This window comes from Stegostoma tigrinum, chromosome 13 (assembly GCF_030684315.1).
Source record: "Stegostoma tigrinum isolate sSteTig4 chromosome 13, sSteTig4.hap1, whole genome shotgun sequence".
Taxonomy (NCBI): Eukaryota; Metazoa; Chordata; class Chondrichthyes; order Orectolobiformes; family Stegostomatidae; genus Stegostoma; species Stegostoma tigrinum.
This window is the reverse complement of record NC_081366.1, coordinates 57,618,201-57,638,055: the sequence shown is the minus strand read 5'-3', so window position 1 is coordinate 57,638,055 and position 19,855 is coordinate 57,618,201. Positions and strand designations below refer to the sequence as shown.

At 41.7% G+C, this 19,855-nt stretch overlaps 1 protein-coding gene across 1 annotated transcript in view; it reads right to left on the bottom strand.

The window, feature by feature from the left end:
* Positions 1-10,406: 10,406 nt before the first annotated feature.
* Positions 10,407-19,855, bottom strand: part of ctnna1 (catenin (cadherin-associated protein), alpha 1) — a 155,318-nt gene continuing 145,869 nt past the window's right edge. Inside the window, exons 17-18 of the mRNA XM_059650755.1 lie at positions 14,349-14,483; positions 10,407-12,389 (exon numbers count right to left, since the gene is read on the bottom strand). Coding sequence (XP_059506738.1) covers positions 12,105-12,389; positions 14,349-14,483 — 420 coding nt within the window. The 3' untranslated portion in view covers positions 10,407-12,104. The remainder of the gene's footprint in view (positions 12,390-14,348; positions 14,484-19,855) is intronic.

Here is a 19,855-nt window from a genome sequence, read left to right as displayed (position 1 = left end):
CAAATTAGAACTGCTTCAAATTGAATTTACATTGGAAAAACATAGAATGACAAGAACAACATATGTACTCTATATGGGGATTTCAATGCCTATCATCAAGAGTAAATCCGTAGTTCCACTACTGACTGGCTGTCCTAAAGTGAATAGCTGCCAGTTCAGGTCTGCTGCAATTGGTGAGGCAACCTACAAGAGGGATAAACCTACTTTACCTCAATCTCCAACCTGTCGCAGAAGCATCTGTCCTTGACTGTACTGCTAAGAGTGACGACCACATCATCCTTCTAGAGACAAAGTCCCACTTGCAGTAGGGATATCCACCATCACATATTGCTAACCATGCTAAATGGGATAGATTTCAAACAGTTACAGAAATTCAAGACTGGGAATCCATGCTGCTGCAGGTAATCAGCAGCAGCAAAATTGTTTTCATCATCTACAACACCATGACCCAGCATATCCACATTTCACTTTACCATTAAACTGGGGTGGGGTGGAAATCAACCCTGGCTCAAAGAATAGTGCAGGAGGCATGTCATGAACAGCAAGTGGTAGACTTAAAAATGATTAACTACTACAACACACGACTAATTACGTCAAATAATGGAAGCAGCAAACAGCGAGGTCCGTGATCCCTCTCCCAACAGACCAGATTTAAAGTCTGGAGGCCTGCCACATTTAGTTACGAATGATGGCAGATGATTAGACAAAGTATAGGATGAGGAAGCCCCACAATTATCCCAACATTTATGTGCAATAATACAAGTCTGAAGCATTTGCAACCGTCAGCCAGATTTATTTTCTCCCTTGCCCAGCAACACAGATTTCAGTCTTTAGCCAACTGCATTAATTCTATTTGATATCACAAAATTGTTGGAGGCATGGATACTCCAAGGGCATTGGGCCCTGGTAACACTTACAGACACATGAGTAGGCCATTTAGCCCTTTGAGCCTATTGCACCATTCAGTGGGATCACTGCTATCTGTTGTCTAACTCCACATCCAGGCACTTCCCACATTGCAAACAAGTTATATTCTGGAATCTATTCCCACTTGGAATATGGAGCACAAATCAGGACAATGAGGAGCAGCTGTTTGAAGGAAACATTCATACATTGGGTCTTTAAATTCTAAAACATTTCAAAAGTTATCACAAGAGAATGCGAGTAAGGGGTAAAGAATTACTGCTACAACTGTATAGAAAACAGGTGAGGCTGCACCTAATGTACAGAAAATAGAACAGTAGAGCACAGGAACTGGCCGTTTGGCTCATCATGTCTGTGCCGACAACGTTATTCTAATCTCATCTGCCCACATGTGGTCCATCTACCTGTATTTCCTGCTTATTCATTTGTCGGGGGATTTAAACATCTCAAAAACTTTTCTATATTCTTCTATTAGGCTGCCCCTCAGCCTCTGACATTCTAGCGAAAACAATCCAAGTTTGTCCAAACTTTCCTTACAGCTAATACATTGTAATCCAGGCAACATCCTGGTAAACCTCTTCTGCACCCTCTACAAGTACACAACACACCCTTCCCATAATGCAGTGACCATAACTGCTCACAGTACAGCAAATCTAACCTGACCAGTCTTCTATCATTGAGCATGAGTCACCAGCTTTTATACTCAATGCCCTACTGAAGACGACAAGCGTGCTGTATATGCCTTAAATACCTGATCAACCTGTGTTGCTATGTGGACCTTGACTTCAACATGTCTCTTCCATATTGTGCAATTCTGGCCCCTGGGCTAAGGAAGGATATATCAACCATAGAGGGCAAATTCTCTGGAGTTTAGAAGAATAAGAGATGCTGCCAGAGAAACACCCTTTTGATTATATAGCCATTTCTGGTTGCAGCAGCAGCGCGAGCGGGAGCTTGGAGCAGGAGCCTGTCGGGAAGCCGGTGAGTCACTGTTTTTGAATCTACAAAAAGCTTACCTCGTGAATAGGTGGAGGTACGCTGAGCAGGAGCCGACTCGGGACTGGTGAGTGAGTGAGGTAATATATTTGTGTGGTTGCATTACCCGAAACACTACCCGGGTAGTGTCTCCCACCCATCCTCCTCCTCTAACCAAAAAAATGGTTCTGTGTGACTGATGGGTAAGGTCACAAGTTTATTTTTTATTCTTTATTTTTTAAGTCTTGGGAATTTGGAATAATGGGAACGGAGGTCAGGGCATAGACATGCATAGAACATTACAGCACAGTACATGCCCTTCGGCCCTCAATGTTGTGCTGACCTGTCATACCGATCTGAAGCACATGTAACCTACACTATTCCATGTACGTCCATATGCTTATCCAATGACAACTTAAATGTACCTAAAGTTGGCGAATCTACTACCGTTGCAGGCAAACAAAACAGGGCAGTTGAATGTGGGAGGTAAGGGTCACCACTAGTGTCCCTGCTGACTACATCTGCGGCAAGTGCACCCAACTGCAGCTCCTTGAAAACCGCGTTAGGGAACTGGAGCTGGAGCTGGATGAACTTCGGATCATTCGGGAGGCAGAGGGGGTTATTGAGAGGAGTTACAGGAAGGTAGTCACTCCTCAAGTACAGGAAAAAGGCAGATGGGTTACGGTCAGGAGACGGAAAGGGAACCAGCAGGCAGTGCAGGGATCCCTGTGGCCATTCCCCTCAACAATAAGTATACCGTTTTGGATACTGTTGGGGGGAACGACTTAGAACATAGAACAGTACAGCACAGAACAGACCCTTCAGCCCATGATGTTGTGCCGACCATGTATGCACCCTCAAATTTCTGTGACCATATGCATGTCCAGCAGTCTCTTAAATGACCCCAATGACCTTGCTTCCACAACTGCTGCTGGCAACGCATTCCACGCTCTCTCAACTCTGTGTAAAGAACCCGCCTCTGACATCCCCTCTATACTTTCCTCCAACCAACTTAAAACTATGACCCCTCGTGTTAGCCATTTCTGCCCTGGGAAATAGTCTCTGGCTATCAACTCTATCTATGCCTCTCATTATCTTGTATACCTCAATTAGGTCCCCTCTCCTCCTCCTTTTCTCCAATGAAGAAAGTCCGAGCTCAGTCAACCTCTCTTCATAAGATAAGCCCTCCAGTCCAGGCAGCATCCTGGTAAACCTCCTCTGAACCCTCTCCAAAGCATCCACATCTTTCCTATAATAGGGCGACCAGAACTGGACGCAGTATTCCAAGTACGGTCTAACCAAAGTTTTATAGAGCTGCAACAAGATCTCACGACTCTTAAACTCAATCCCCCTGTTAATGAAAGCCAAAACACTATATGCTTTCTTAACAACCCTGTCCACTTGGGTGGCCGTTTTAAGGGATCTATGTATCTGCACACCAAGATCCCTCTGTTCCTCCACACTGCCAAGAATCCTATCCTTAATCCTGTACTCAGCTTTCAAATTTGACCTTCCAAAATGCATCACCTCGCATTTATCCAGGTTGAACTCCATCTGCCACCTCTCAGCATCCTGTCAATGTCCCGCTGCAGCCTACAACAGCCCTCTACACTGTCAACGACACCTCCAACCTTTGTGTCGTCTGCAAACTTGCTGACCCATCCTTCAATCCCCCCATCCAAGTCATTAATAAAAATTACAAACAGCAGAGGCCCAAGGGCAGAGCCCTGTGGAACACCACTCACCACTGACTTCCAGGCAGAATATTTTCCTTCTACTACCACTCGCTGCCTTCTGTTGGCTAGCCAATTCTGTATCCAGACAGCTAAGTTTCCCTGTATCCCATTCCTCCTGACCTTCTGAATGAGCCTACCATGGGGAACCTTATCAAATGCCTTACTGAAGTCCATATACACATCCACAGCTCGACCCTCATCAACTTTTCTAAGCACATCCTCAAAGAACTCGATAAGGTTTGTGAGGCATGACCTGCCCCTCACAAAGCTGTGTTGACTGCATTTGATCAAGCCATGCTCTTCCAGATGGTCATAAATCCCATCCCTCAGAATCCTTTCTAACACCTTGCAGACGACAGACGTGAGACTTACTGGTCTGTAATTGCCGAGGATTTCCCTATTTCCTTTCTTGGAGAGGAATTACATTTGCCTCTCTCCAGGCCTCAGGTACGACTCCAGTGGAGAGCGAGGATGCAAAGATCCTCGCAAGTGGCGAAGCAATTGCATTTCTCGCTTCCCAAAGCAGCCGAGGACAAATCTGGTCCGGGCCTGGCGACTTGTCAATCTTAATGTTTGACAAAATTTTCAGCACATCAGCTTCCTCTATCTCTATCCATTCCAGCATGCACACCTGCTCTTCAAAGGTTTCATTCACTACAAAGTTCTTTTCTTTCGAAAAGACAGAAGCAAAAAACTCATTTAGGGCTTCCCCTACATACTCAGACTCCACACACAAGTTCCCTATGCTATCCCAGATTGGCCCTACTCTTTCTTTGACCATTCTCTTATTCCTCACAAGTGTAAAATGCCTTTGTGTTTTCCCTAATTCGTTCTGCCAAGCCTTTCTCGTGCCCCCTCCTGGCTCTCCTCAGACCATTTTTGAACTCCTTCCTTGCCTGCGTGTAATCCTCTCTAACTGAACTTGACCCTAGCTTCCTCCACCTTATGTAAGCTACCTTCTTCCTTTTCACAAGAAGCTCCACCGCTCTCGTCATCCAAGGTTCCTTTATCTTACCCCTTCTTGCCTGTCTCAGAGGGACATATTTATTCATCACTCGCAACAACTGTTCCTTAAACAGTCTCCACATGTCTACAGTGCCCTTACCATGGAACAATTGCTCCCAGTCCATGCTTCCTAACTCATGTCTAATCGCGTCATAGTTTCCTCTTCCCCAATTAAATATCCTCCCATTTTGCCTAATCCTCTCCTTCTCCATAGCTATGTGGAACGTGACGCAGTTATGGTCACTATCACTAAAATGCTCTCCCACCACAAGATCTGATACCTGCCCCGGCTCGTTACCGAGCACCAAGTCTAGAATGGCCTCTCCCCTCGTCGGCCTGTCAACGTACTGCGTTAGGAAACCCTCCTGAACACACCTTACAAAAACAGCTCCATTCAAATCTCCTGCTCGAAGGAGGTTCCAATCAATATTAGGAAAGTTAAAGTCACCCATTACAACAACCCTACTGCGTCCACACTTTTCCAAAATCTGTCGACCTATGCTTTCCTCAATCTCCCTGTTGCTATTGGGGGGCCTGTAGTAAACCCCTAACGAGGTGACTACTCCCTTGCTGTTCCTAATTTCCACCCATACTGACTCAGTAGGCAGATCTTCCTCGACAATGGAAGCTTCTGTAGCTGTGATACCCTCTCTGATTAGTAGTGCTACACCCCCTCCTCTTTTTCCCCCCCTCCCTATTCTTTTTAAATGTTCTAAACCCTAGAACATCCAGCAACCATTCCTGCCCCTGAGAAACCCATGTCTCTGTTATGGCCACAACATCATAGCACCAGGTACTGATCCATGCTCATCACTTTTATTCCTGATACTCCTTGCGTTAAAGCAAACATACTTTAACTGATCCCTTGGTTCCTTCCCAGGAAAATCCATCCCACTAGCTGGTCTACCTCTTGCTACTGCCTCACCTGCATCACCTCTCACCTCCGGTATACAGCTCAGGTTCCCACCCCCCGCCTCCCCCCCCCCCCCCCCCCCCCCCCGCCATACTGAAACCCTTTAAACCCTCTCGAACTACTCGACCAAACCTTCCACCCAGGACATTGGTCCCCTTCCAGTTCAGATGCAACCCGCCCTTCTTGTACAGGTCCCACCTTCCCCACAAGGCATCCTAATTAGCTACATATCTGAAGCCCTCCCTCCTACACCAGCTGCGTAGCCACGTGTTAAGCTGCGCCCGCTCCCTGTTGCTCGCCTCGCTATCTCGTGGCACCGGTAGCAAACCAGAGAACACTACTCTGTTCGTCCTGCTTTGCAGCTTCCATCCTAACTCCCTGAAATCACTTTTTCCCTCCTCAATCCTATTTCTGGCTATATCATTAGTGCCAATATGTAACACGATTTCTGACTTACCAGGGGAAAGCAGTGGGGCACAGGTCTCTGGCACAGAGTCTGTCCCTGCTGCTCAGAAGGGAAGGGGGAAGAGGAGCAGGGCATTAGTCATTGGGGACTCCACAGTTAGGGGGACAGATAGGAGGTTCTGTGGGGACGAGAGACTCACGGTTGGTGTGTTGCCTCCCAGGTGCCAGGGTGCGTGATGTCTCTGATCGTGTTTTTGGGATCCTTAAGGGGGATGGGGAGCAGCCCCAAGTTGTGGCCCACATTGGCACCAATGACATAGGCAGGAAGAGAGACGGGGATTTAAGCCAGAAATTCAGGGAGCTAGGATGGAAGCTGACAGCTAGGATGAACAGAGTTGTTGTGTCTGGTTTGGTGCCCGTGCCACGTGCTAGTGAGGTGAGGAATAGGGAGAGAGAGGAGTTGAACACGTGGCTACAGGGATGGTGCAGGAGGGAGGGTTTTGGATTCTTGGATAATTGGGGCTCTTCCCGGGGTAGGTGGGACCTCTACAAGCAAGATGGTCTTCACCTGAACCAGATGTGTACCGATATCCTGGGGGGGAAATTTGCTAAGGCTGTTCGGCAGGGGGATGGGCACCAAAATTGTAGTTCGACCACAGAAAAGGTTGAGAGTAGGGTGGTCCAAAATAAAGTTTCAGGGAAGCAAGATGGCACCGGCAAGCAAGAAGTTGGTTTGAAGTGTGTCTACTTCAATGCCAGGAGCGTCTTGAATAAGGTGGGTAAACTTGCAACATGGGTTAGTATCTGGGACTTCGATGTTGTGGCCATTTCAGAGACATGGATAGAGCAGGGACAGGAATGGTTGTTGCAGGTTCCAGGATTTAGATGATTCAGTAAGAACAGAGAAGATGGTAAAAGGGGCAGAGGTGTGGCATTGTTGGTGAAGGACAGTATTACAGTTGCAGAAAGGATGTTTGGGGACTCGTCAACTGAGGTAGTATGGGCTGAGGTTAGAAACAGGAAAGGAGAGGTCACCCTGTTGGGAGTTTTCTATAGGCCTCCGAATAGTTCCACAGATGTAGAGGACAGGATAGCAATGATGATTCTTGATAGGAGTGAGAGAGACAGGGTAGTTGTCATGGGGGACTTCAACTTTCCAAATATTGACTGGGAACACTATAGTTCGAGTACTATAGATCGGTCAGTTTTTGCCCAGTGTGTGCCGGAGGGCTTCCTGCACAGTATGTCGATAGGCCAACAAGGGGCAAAGCTACATTAGATTTGGTAGTGGGTAATGAGCCCGAACGGGTGTTAGATTTGGAAGTAGGTGAGCACTTTGGTGATAGCGATCACAATTCTGTTATGTTTACTTTAGTGATGGAAAGGGATAGGTGTATAACACTGGGCAAGAGTTATAGCTGGGGGAAAGGCAATTACGATGAGATTAGGCAAGATTGAGGGAGCATAGAATGGGAAAGGAAACTGCAGGGGATAGGCACATTAGAAATGTGGAGCTTATTCAAGGAAAAACTCCTGTGTGCCCTAGATAAATATGTACTTGTCAGGCAGGGAGGAAGCTGTAGTGTGCGGGAGCCATGGTTTCCGAAGGAGGTGGAATCTCTGGTCAAGAGGAAGAAGGCAGCTTATGTTAGGATGAGATGTGAAGGCTCCGTTAGGGCACTTGAGGGCTACGAGGTAGTCAGGAAAGACCTAAAGAGATAGCTCAGAAGAGCCAGGAGGAGACATGAGAAGTTGTTGGCAGATAGGATCAGGGTAAACCCTAAGGCTTTCTACAGGTATTTAAGGAATAAAAGAATGACGAAAGTAAGGTTAGGCCCAATCAAGGATAGTAGTGGTAAGTCGTGTGTGGAGTCAGATGAGATGGGGAAGCGCTAAATGAATATTTTTCAATAGTACTCACTCTAGAAAACGACAATGTTGTCGAGGAGAATACTGAGATACAGGCTACTAGACTAGGTGGGATTGAGGTTCACAAGGAAGAGGTATCAGAAATCCTTCAGAGGGTGAAGATAGATAAGTCCCCTGGGCCAGATAGGATTTATCCTCGGGTCCGCTGGGAAGCCAGGGAGGAGATTGCTGAGCCTTTGGTATTGATCTTTAACTCGTCATTGTCTACAGGAATAGTGCCAGATGACTGGAGGATAGCAAATGTGATCCCCCTGTTCAAGAAGGGGAGTAGAGACAACCCTGGTAATTATAGACAGTGAGCCTTACCTCAGTTGTTGATAAAGTGTTGGAAAAGGTTATCAGGGATAGGATTTATAATCATCTAGAGAAGAATAAATTGATTAGAGATAGTCAGCACGGTTTTGTGAAGGGTAGGTCTTGCCTCACAAACCTTTTTGAGTTGAGAAGGTGACCAAACAGGTAGATGAGAGTAAACCAGCTGATGTGGTGTATACGGATTTCAGCAAGGCGTTCGATAAGGTTCCCCACAATTGGCTATTGTACAAAATGCGGAGGAATGGAACTGTGGGAGATATAGCAGTTTGGATCAGAAATTGGCTTGCTGAAAGACGACAGAGGGTGGTAGTTGATGGGAAATGTTCATCCTGGAGACCAGTTACTAGTGGTGTACCACAAGGGTCAGTGTTGGGTCCACTGCTGTTTGTCATTTTTATAAATGACCTGGATGAGGGCGTAGAAGGATGGGTTAGTAAATTTGCAGACAACACTAAGGTAGGTGGAGTTGTGGACAGTGACGAAGGATGCTGTAGGTTGCAGAGACATAGATAAGCTGCAGAGCTGGGCTGAGAGGTGGCAAATGGAGTTTAATGCAGACAAGTGTGAGTTGATGCACTTTGGTAGGAGTAACCGGAAGGCAAAGTACAGGGCTAATGATAAGATTCTTGGTGGTGTAGAAGAGCAGAGAGATCTCGGTGTCCATGTACACAGATCCTTGAAAGTTGCCACCCAGGTTGACAGGGCTGTTAAGAAGGCATACAGTGTTTTAGCTTTTATTAGTAGAGAGATCGCGTTCCGGAACCAAGAGGTTATGGTGAAGCTGTACAAAACTCTGGTGTGCCACACTTGGAGTATTGTGTACAGTTCTGGTCACCGCATTATGAGCAGCATGTGGAAGCTTTGGCAAGGGTGCAGAGGAGATTTACTAGGATGTTGCCTGGTCTGGAGGGAAGGTCTTACGAGGAAAGGCTGAGGGACTTGAGGCTGTTTTCATTAGAGAGAAGGTGGTTGAGAGGTGACTTAAGTGAAACATATAAAATAATCAGAGGGTTAGATAGGGTGGATAGGGAGATTCTTTTTCCTGGGATGGTGACGGCAAGCACGAGGGGGCATAGCATTAATTTGAGGGGTGAAAGATACAGGACAGATGTCAGAGGTAGTTTCTTTACTCAGGGAGTAGTCAGGGAATGGAACGCCTTGCCTGCAACGGTAGTAGATTCACCAACTTTAGGTACATTTAAGTCGTCATTGGATAAGCATATGGACATACATGGAATAGTGTAGGTTAGATGGGCTTGAGATCGGTATGACAGTTTGGCACAACATCGCAGGCCGAAGGACCTGTACTGTGCTGTAATGTTCTATGTTCTACGTATGTTCTATAAAATTCTTCAAAGGATAGGCAGAAGGTGCGATAAGTGTGTTTCCTCTTGCTCTAGGCTTTAAAACCAGGGGATAGCTTCAAAATATTTTTAAAAATCCATACTGTTAAGACTGAGGCGAAGAGGAATTTGTTCCTCAGAGGTGGTGAATCTTTGGAACTTTTTTCCTGAGGGCGATGCAAGCTCAATTGTTGATAAAGACCAAGACAGAGATTTAAAGCTTTTTGATCAACATCAAGGAATATTGGGATAGTGAGGGATTATGGTGTGGAGGTAGATGGTTGGCAATGATCTTAAATGGCTGAACAGGCTAGAGGGATTGAATTGCTTCATCCTACTCCTGTGTCACCGAAAATGCGGATAAGTTTATGGTTTTATCTTTCCTGTCACACTCAGCTAATCATTAACCAAACTGCTGTTCTTTCTGTTGCTCAGTCGATTTTCCTTCAACTGAACCATTTACCCCATTAATTAATTAATTTAAAGATATCCCCACCACCCCTTATTCACCAGAAAACTGGTCTAAGTTCAGGTGCAGATCATTCCAACATTGAGAATACTGGAAGCTGCAGTGTCAAAGGAATCAAACCACACGAACCATGGAGCCCTGAATTAATTTCTCTAATTTCAGGAATGTAACAACAAAATCAACTGGTGCATATTTAATAGTAGGTTTGTGCCCAGTCACTGTACCCTGGAGCTTTATTAAATAACTAGTGGGATTAGATAAGAATCTCCCAGATTTTCTTTTCCCCAGTTAATTTTTTTAAACACACAGGAAGGTAGTGTGGTTGGTGAATGGTATTTGCAAATAAGACGGTGATAATACAGGCTCATCTGTGTTTCAGTAACCATGACTACTTTTGAGTTGTGTTACATGTTTATTGTATTTGGGCAAATTAAAAGAAGAGAAAATCAAACACATTTTGCAGTTATCCTTGGTATATACACGAATGCCTATATTCTGCTATGCCAATCAGTGGATTGGACCAGTCATACAACTTTCATAGTAGCACACTGAAGATGCGACATAATCAAATAACTAATAGTCTCCAGATTATGATAGATCATTGGACCAAAGGAAAGATCAATTTTCAGTATCCCAAGAAAATGCCATTTTTTGATGAACAGTCATGTCTGAAATAACAAATTATCAAAAAAACCTATTCAAATATAAAACAAGATTATGTAGGAAAAAAGTATACCCATCACTCCTGATGAAACTCTGCTAGAAAGTAACCACAAAACATTAAGTCTTTCTCTCCATGGATGCTGCCAATCTCAAGTATTCTCAGCACTGTCTTTATCCTGTATGTTGTTTATTTTTAAAAAGTAAACCTTTAAATCAAATTATAATATACTATTGGCAAATGTACCTATCTAATCATTAACTTGACAGGGGTACACTTCATGATAATTAAAGTCCACAGTTGGAATTTCACCTACCTTAAAAATACATGGAACGGACTAACCGGAATTAAGAAAATATTTTTCAAATATCTCCTGGCATGCTGCAATGTTTTGAGTTTTGCCCAAGGCTGCAGAAAACGAGCAATCTCTATTTTATACTGCAATTATACAGAATAGGAAAAAAAATCTTATACATTTTGGTTGACTGCAAGAGAAGAACTGTAATTTTAAAATGCCAAAAGCTGCAAGGTCTGTCAAAACAGCAACTTTATTTGAGAATTATAACCAATACAGAGGTAAATTTATACTTCAGTTATTCAAATCATGAAATTTTTTTTTAAAAGTCCTTAAATGTGCTACAGTATATCACTACAGTTACTAATTAGGATTGTCTTCAATGATTATCATACCCATGATATTGTACCTTGATACATAGCATGATTGCATAGCACAATACTAGTCTGGCTATTTCGGGAGCATGTTACCGATCAAGGGATGTGTAAATAATTTGGCCTTTTGTATATCTGACAAAGGGAAAACAAAAGTGGGTAAATGCCCTTTCTTGTTTGGGAAGGTCACAAGAGGACAACGATTGGAACAATACAGATGGGTTGAAATCAAAATTGCAAACACAGGAACAATCTAACAATTAAACCATTAACAACCAAACCATTAACAACCTCTACATGCATTTAATGGTTTAATATCTTTCATCATCATACAAAACGTGGTTGCTTGTGGAAAATGATTTAAAATAGTTTATTGTAGTTCTTCCCTGAAGAAGAGTTAGTAATTTCATTCATTTTTAAGAACTCTGGGCCTTAAAATTCAATATTAGCCAATCTGCACATCACTCAAAAAGCTATTTTTGATTACTTTACGTATTAAAGTACAGTTACCGTTGGTGCACTACCGGTGTGTCAAACAAGCTTGAATTTGACCTAGGCCTGCAAGCATTTCAATTTTCCAAACCCATTACAGAATGGAGACTAAACTTTATTTAACCTTATGAAAAAAAATCTGCAATTCACTATAACAACTCATTTGAATATGTATATTAAAAGCTTACATTTCATTTTTAAAAGTTCAGCAAATCAAAGGAATTTTGGAAGTCATTCAAATATACTTCGACCATGTGTTGGAATGTTTTTAAATACTATCCATTGCCTTGAATTCGCTGAGAGCCTGCACTGGTGAGACATGCTTTTTCTGAGATGCCCTTTTAACTTTGTGAATATCATCATTTTTCTCCCTCTTTACCAAGGGTTTCTTTTCAGGAGCCCTCATCTTCCATGAGACAGCAGGCATGTTCAAAGATGCCATGCCCAGAGATTTCTGATACTTAGTGGATGCCACGTAGGAGGCCTTCACGGTTTGCACAACAGCATTCATCAAGTTCTTTGCAGCTTGGATCAAAGACATTGCACTATCCACCTGGAAAGGAATCAAAAGACTAGTTTTTGAGGCTAAGTACGATGTACTTTTTCCCCCCCTCTGAACCTGTAGTTATTACAACACCAGTGTAAATTTTTGATAATAAAGTCAAGATCAACAAGTATTATTAAATAACCCTGATGAAGTACACTATCAAATATCACAGTCAAGTGTCATAAATGGTATTTAGAGACAATGCAGTGTTTCATCTGAGAGGCACTTTACAATGTTAAGGCATATTCTTAATCAATGAAAAATCTTATGATGTTTCTCTTTTGTTCATAAGCCAATTAGAGTATCCAACTGTTAAATTTTAGAGTAGCACTGGGGTGCAGTAGATTACTTACCTTTCTGCAAACTACAAATGATAGGTGGTACTTAGAAGAATACATTGTAAAATACCTTAAAAACTATCCTGAAACAAAAGAAATGCGTAAACTATACAGGTATCATGATAAATGGACAATAGAATCAAAAATGTTTCCAGATAATGGCATTACCTCTACGATATAGCAATATCCTAGCTAAGTGCATTTTAAGTCAATAACAAAGAACTCTTACGTCCAGAGTGAAAATGAGGTGTTGGGGACCGGGGAATTGGAAGTTCTGGAGGTGGTGAAGTGCGTGTGGGGTGTCACGGGCATCACGGACACTCTGGACATCCAGTCCCTATACACCTGCATTCCCCATGCCGACGGCTATAAGCTCTCCGCTTCTTCCTGTCCCGGAGACCCAAATCAGTCCTCCCCCCAACCTGTCCATCCTCCCTGGACTGACCTATCCCCCCTTAACTCCCCACCTACATTTCACCTTCAATGGCTCTAACCCTGCCTCTTTGACCTGTCTGTCTCCTCTCAGCCTATCTTCTCCTTATCTATCTTCTATCTGCCTCCCCATCTCCCCATTTATTTCAGAATCCCCTTCCTCTCCCCCATTTCTGAAGGGTCCCGACCCGAAATGTCAAGCTTTCCTGCTCTTCTGATGCTGCTTGGCCTGCTGTGTTCATCCAGCTTCACGCTGTGTTAGCTATATAGACTTGACATGATTCAATAATAATGTGCATTAAAGGAGGACTAAGCTTTTTGTTTAGGAAGAACCGAACAATGATATATGAAAGGCCACTATAACTAAGCTGCACCAATCTAATATTAATACATCCAGCAATAAAACAGACCATTTTGTTTGACATTTAAAGATCATATATCGAATTTTGCAAATACCCTCTTCTAAATCATTCAGTACTTTTCTTCAACATTTCATTGTAGTCTTTCGATTTGCCTACAAACTAAGTGAGCCAGATGCCATTTTTAAACAAAAACATAGGATATAGGAGCTTTAAAATCTCGTAGTGCCTCCTCCCCACCCCAATCTCAACTCCACTTATTACATTAACAGAACTCACCCAAAAAATGCAAAACCCGGCAGTGCCAAGTCTCAACATTTCTGGAGATTTCTGGCTAGCTACAAAGAAAACATCACAATGTTGTGAGGCTGAAAATTTCCAAGACCAAGAGTTTGGTACACCTCTGGTTAAGTCAGCTCCCACTACTGGGAACGTATGGTAGAATACTATGATAACGTCATCCTCAAAATAGGCAGTAGGTTGCTTCATAGTCGGATTCTGCCCATTTTCCTGTCATGGACTGCTAAAGGTTAAATAAAAAGGATGGATCCCTCCCTACTCAGGGAGCAAAAGAAAGACTAGAGAGAGACCATGATTCATCTTACCACACAGGCATAAGATTTCCTCACGGCCTGCAATAAGTGACCATTACTTATACATTCTCTAACACGCAAATATGAGATATTCTCCTAATGGTTCACCATCAATCGAGTATTGTACTGCATCATAATGTTACCATATCAGGATAATTTATCCTTGATTTTTTGAGGTACAAAATTCTATTAATTTGAGGAATGGGTAAAAATAGACATGAATGCATTTGTTTAGATACTTACCCCAGATACAATGAGCTCACCACCCAGGTTTTGGACTTCTGCCTTTACTTTGCTGCAGATGTTCAGCTGATGACAATACAAGGCAATACGCTGCAGATAGGCCAGTAAGTCTTGCTTACAGCTGGAGTCTGGACACTACATAAATAAAAGGAAAAGAAAAGTTAAACTCCCAAAATTCCAACAAACATTTATAGACATTTTAATTTTGAGTGTAAAATGTTATGGTGCTATCAAAGTCAGCTCAAAACAACTTGGACTTCAGGTAACAGTACGGTTGGTTGTATGTAACTACAATTTTCCTGAGGCTTTAAGTATGTTGGTGGAAACTCTAAATTACTTGCATGACCGGAAAGTAGTCATTAATGGAAGCTAGATCATAATGACATTAAACTTGGTTGCACTGCTTTTGCAGATGCTTCTGCTCCACTTTTTGGCTACGCCTGAAGTAAATCATCTAGGCTCACAGAAATAAACAGTCAGGTGGTTGAGTTTTGTTACACAAGATCACAAAAATTAGGTTTTAAAATAATCAGTAACGACCCAACTTCCCTTCTATTATCCTAATAGTTTCACAAGACAGTTACAATGGAATTGTTGACTACTGAGAATAATTAAACCCTTTTTCAGATTTAGATAACCAGAAAAACCCCAATGGTTGAGAACTTCAGGAAACCCTGGTCCAAACCTACCATGTTTCTCCCAGATATGTTACATTATGTCGCGTCTCAACTTAGCTGTTAGTTTCCAAAAGAAATCTTCCTAATATGCATTTTATCGACAAACAACTATCACCAAGAGTCTGTTCAACTGATAAAATACTCACTAATATTTTTGCAGATATTTTTGAATTTACCCTCCAAACTCGGGCAGTGCCCTGCCGTTCTACTCTCTCTATTCTGCACTGCCCGTTACCCTGATGCACTACTATAGTACGATCTACCTTTAAAGCATCTAAGACAACACTTTTCACTCTACCTTGGTACACGTGAAAGTGATAAATCAAATCAAAAGCGAAACTGCATTTCATGGTTTAAGCTAGCTAGGCTTTTTAAGAATCCTCATAACAGCCATAAAAACCTTCCTTTTTTTTCCCCCTCCAGAGAGCGCACACCCTACATACTTAGTAGCCGCTCACTTGTAAAATAGATTTAAGCTTCAAACCATAACAGCCATGCTAGGACAATGACATAAATCTTGAGGGAATTTATTAGTTTATGTTATTTGAGATTTGCATTGAACAATTCTGAAATGGTTCTCTCATGTTTTGCTTCAAGCAGAGGGAAAAAGTCAGACTCAATGCCTCCTCCCAAGTAAGTGCTCCTAAGACCATTATATGATATCATTTTTTTTTCCTTTATTCATTAATGAGATGAGAATGTCACTGGCTAGGTAGCATTTATTGCCCATCACTAATTTTCCAGAAGGCAGTTCAGAGTCAAACACATTACTGAGAGTCTGGAGTCACGTAGGCCAGACCAGGTAAGGATGGCAGTTTCCTTCCCCAAAGGACATTAGTGAATCACATGGGTTTTTCTGACAATCAACAATGGATTCATGGTTATCATTAGATTCTTAACTCCAGATATTTATTGAATTCAAATTCCACCATCTGCCATGGCGGGATTCAAACCCGGGACCCCAAAATGTTATCTGCGTCTCTGGATTAACAGTCCAGCGATAATACATAATATCTAGTGTATGATTTTAATTCATCTATAAGTTAATGCTAAATAGATCTGGCTACTTTGGTAAGATCCTGTCACATTAAAGTGTACTAATGCTACAATCTTAAGGGTATCTACCAAGCTTCTTGAATTGTGGAACAGCCTTTAAATGAGAGCACATCTGACGGTGAGCCTGATTGCCTAGTTAATGATTAGATAGCAACAATACACAGTTATCTGCATCATCCAAATGAATGCCATGAAAAAATAACTACTCCAAATGGAATAAGAATGGTTTATGAAGTATTCTAATAAAAAAAATCACATTGCTGCTTACTGATCAAACCATGTGTCAACTTGAGGACATATTTATCAATGGGAACACACATTAAATTTACACAATGTTGGAGTTTGAAAAATGTGAAATACATTTAGAAATTCTCATGTAACAAATCATAGGATTAAATTAAAAACTGGCCCCTCAATGAGGTTACACATTTGGTAACAGCTGATACTTGGCTCAGTCATCTATGGGCAGAGGATTAACAAATCACATTTTCCACATTGATTGATTGATTGATTTATGACCGCATGTACCGAAATATAGTCAAAAGCTGTTTATGGCCAGTACAGGCAGATCATAGAAAGCAAGGATGTACAGATCAAAAGCTATGAATACTTAAATTCTTTGTTTCGTTCATACATATAGAAGAACGTATTCCAAACTAATATTCAAGGGAAACCAAAATAAACAATACTTGAGGTGTCAGTTGATGCTATCTGGCATTTCAGTTTCCATTTCTGAATGTTAAATTAATCGCTAAAAAGCTCTTTCACACAGAACACAAAGCAGTGGTGGTCAGTGTTTCAAGACTAATAAAATTGAATTACAGTTCTTTTGCACAGGTTAGATGGTTAAACATGCAATATTTCAATTTATGTTATCAGATTCAAGAAAGTTCTTGTGATGAATGAGTCAAAAATATTAAAAAGTACAGATTTTCACAATTCTTGTCTTCCCTTTTGATTAAGCTTTTCTTTGCAAATAAAACTAAGTTATATCAGGAATTTGAATGCTTCTTTGGTATAAGACACTTTACAAGTGAAGCATTCCCTTGTTTCCTTTGTTTTCCCAAACTATCCAAAGCAAAGAACTCCATTTTCGGATCAATGTTTCTACCGATCTTCTGATAATTTTTACTGTCCATTTACAGTTTGACAAATAACTTCGCATTGTGAATACTAATCATAATTTGTTGCTTGCTAATTGATTGATGTATGGTCCATTTGGTTAATTTAACATGTAGATACCCACTGCATACAACTCAAAATTGAAAGTTTTACAAACAAAAGATTGAATATATTTCCGATAAAGCAAATTAATGTGTATGATAAGCAAAGTGTGGCTAAGGCGGCATGAATATCAAGCAGCTAACGCAAAATTAGGTAAAAAAATCCTGTAGTCAACTATCATCATCCCCATGACATACTAATTTCACATTGTACTTAATTTTCTATGAAGTGAAATTGACAAAATTATCCTGGATAAAATTACTTCAAATTGATCAGCCAAAGAAAAATTCAGATTTTCCAAAAGACCACAGTATATGTATTATGTTTAAGATTAAGCCCATGAACAAACTAAAATATATTATAAACTTTTGTAAATTGCATTTTGCCTAAAAGCTACATTACTTTTTTTTGGCCTTGTTCCGGAAATGCTACTGAATAGTTTTACACTTTCAGTCAGGTAAAGGTAAAATCACAGTTTTCATTCCAATCCACAGGGTTGCTCTCTCATTAGACAGAAATTACTGATGGTGGTTTCATCCAAGCGTCACCATGCCTCTGTTGAGGGGAGATGTTGAGGAGGAGTCCTACATGGTAACGTCAGCCAGTTGGGAATTGAATGTGCGGTGTTGGTAACATTTTGCATTGCAAATCAGTCACCCAGTCAACCTAGGTAACCAACCCCCATTTAGGTAATTTACTTGCCCTGGTCAGTTTTTCAAATTAGAAGCTTCAAGTTAAAAGTAATATAATCAAACTAATGTGAGCACCCAATTATATTAAATTATATTAATGGACCAAGTAATTAATATTTAGTGGCCAAAATTCTTATTATACAACAGTATTTATTCTCAGTTAAGGTCTGGAGAATTTAAAACTGAAGAATGTGCAGACATTACATGGGAGACATGCAGTGGGGTTCAGTGACCTTGCATTATATGGATTACAGTGTTGCTACAATACAGAGCAAAGCAAGCAATGAGCAAATTCAGGATGTCTGCACCTGTTTCCTCTTGTGTGACTTACAAAATTACAGCTCTGTTTTTAATTTTGAACAGTACAAATTACAGCAATTACGTACTAGAATGAGAGATTTACAGCAGTTTTGTGTTTCTTTCCATTTGTTAACAGATTCACAATTCCACTTGTACTACTTTCAAAATCAACATCTAGCTGACAAAATTCAACTTAAACCATGAGTTTTTTTTGGTTCCAGTATTAAGCTGTCGGCAGAAATCCAATCATGCACTTTACTAGTAAGTTTGTTTCTCATACAGCTGTGTTTTAATATAAAACTCAGTTTCATGACATAGTTACATATACATGAATATTTTCTGCTTTACCACATGGATCAAAAGATCTGTGTGAACATACATTTGCACACTTATCTGTGCATGTGTCTGCTCCTGCTCATGCACATTACATGTGCTCATGCGCACATGCGTTTGTGTATGCCTTGTAATCTTCCTGTGTGCCAGGTATTCAGTCAGGAGTGTGACAGAACACTACCTACTTACCTAGGTGCATGCAGTTCCCAAAACACTCAAGAAGCTTGACACCATTCCACAAAGCATCCCATTTGATTGTACATCATCCACAAGCATCCAGTCCCCCAACCACTAAAGCTTAGCAGCAGTGTGCACTGTAAACAAGCTACACTACAGAATTTCACTTAAGTCTTAAACTGCACCCTTCACACCCATAATCACTGCCACCTAGAAGGACAAAGCAGTAGATACATAGAACATCACTACCTGCAAACTCCTCTCCAAGCCACTCAACATCTTGACTTGGAAACAGATCACATTCCTTCACTGTCGCTGGGTCAAAATCCTGGATTTCCCTCCCTAATAGCATTATGGTCTACCAATAGCACATGGACTACAACAACTAGTGATGGGCAATAAATGCTGGCCAACTAACTATGCCCGCATCCCAGGAGGGAATAAAACAAAAACAGGAATGGAGGTGTTTGCAGGGAGTTTTGGGGGCAGATTTGACTGAGGCTCAGGTGCTCTAAATTGACACGTATGTTGCGTTGTTTCAAATAATAGCCTCTAGCTCACTTCATCCTAACATTGATAATGGGAACTGCAGATGCTGGAGAATTCCAAGATAATAAAATGTGAGGCTGGATGAACACAGCAGGCCAAGCAGCATCTCAGGAGCACAAAAGCTGACGCTTCGGGCCTAGACCCTTCATCAGAGAGATGAAGAAGGGTCTAGGCCCGAAGCGTCAGCTTTTGTGCTCCTGAGATGCTGCTTGGCCTGCTGTGTTCATCCAGCCTCACATTTTATCATCCTAACACTGCTCTGCTTTCTGCATCTGTTGCTGCTGCCCTGAACCACTGTGCTTTAGCATCCCAGAGCTCAGATTTAATTGATGATTGCTGAACCAATTGAAAAGCAGATAGGAACCAAAAATAATAAAACTCCCCTTCAATAAACAAACTCACTCATGCAAATTTGGACAAATCAGCAAACATTTTCAGCTCAGCAATAAACAACTTAAACTACTTGCCTTATTCTCAAAATACCTATCTTTTAAAAAAA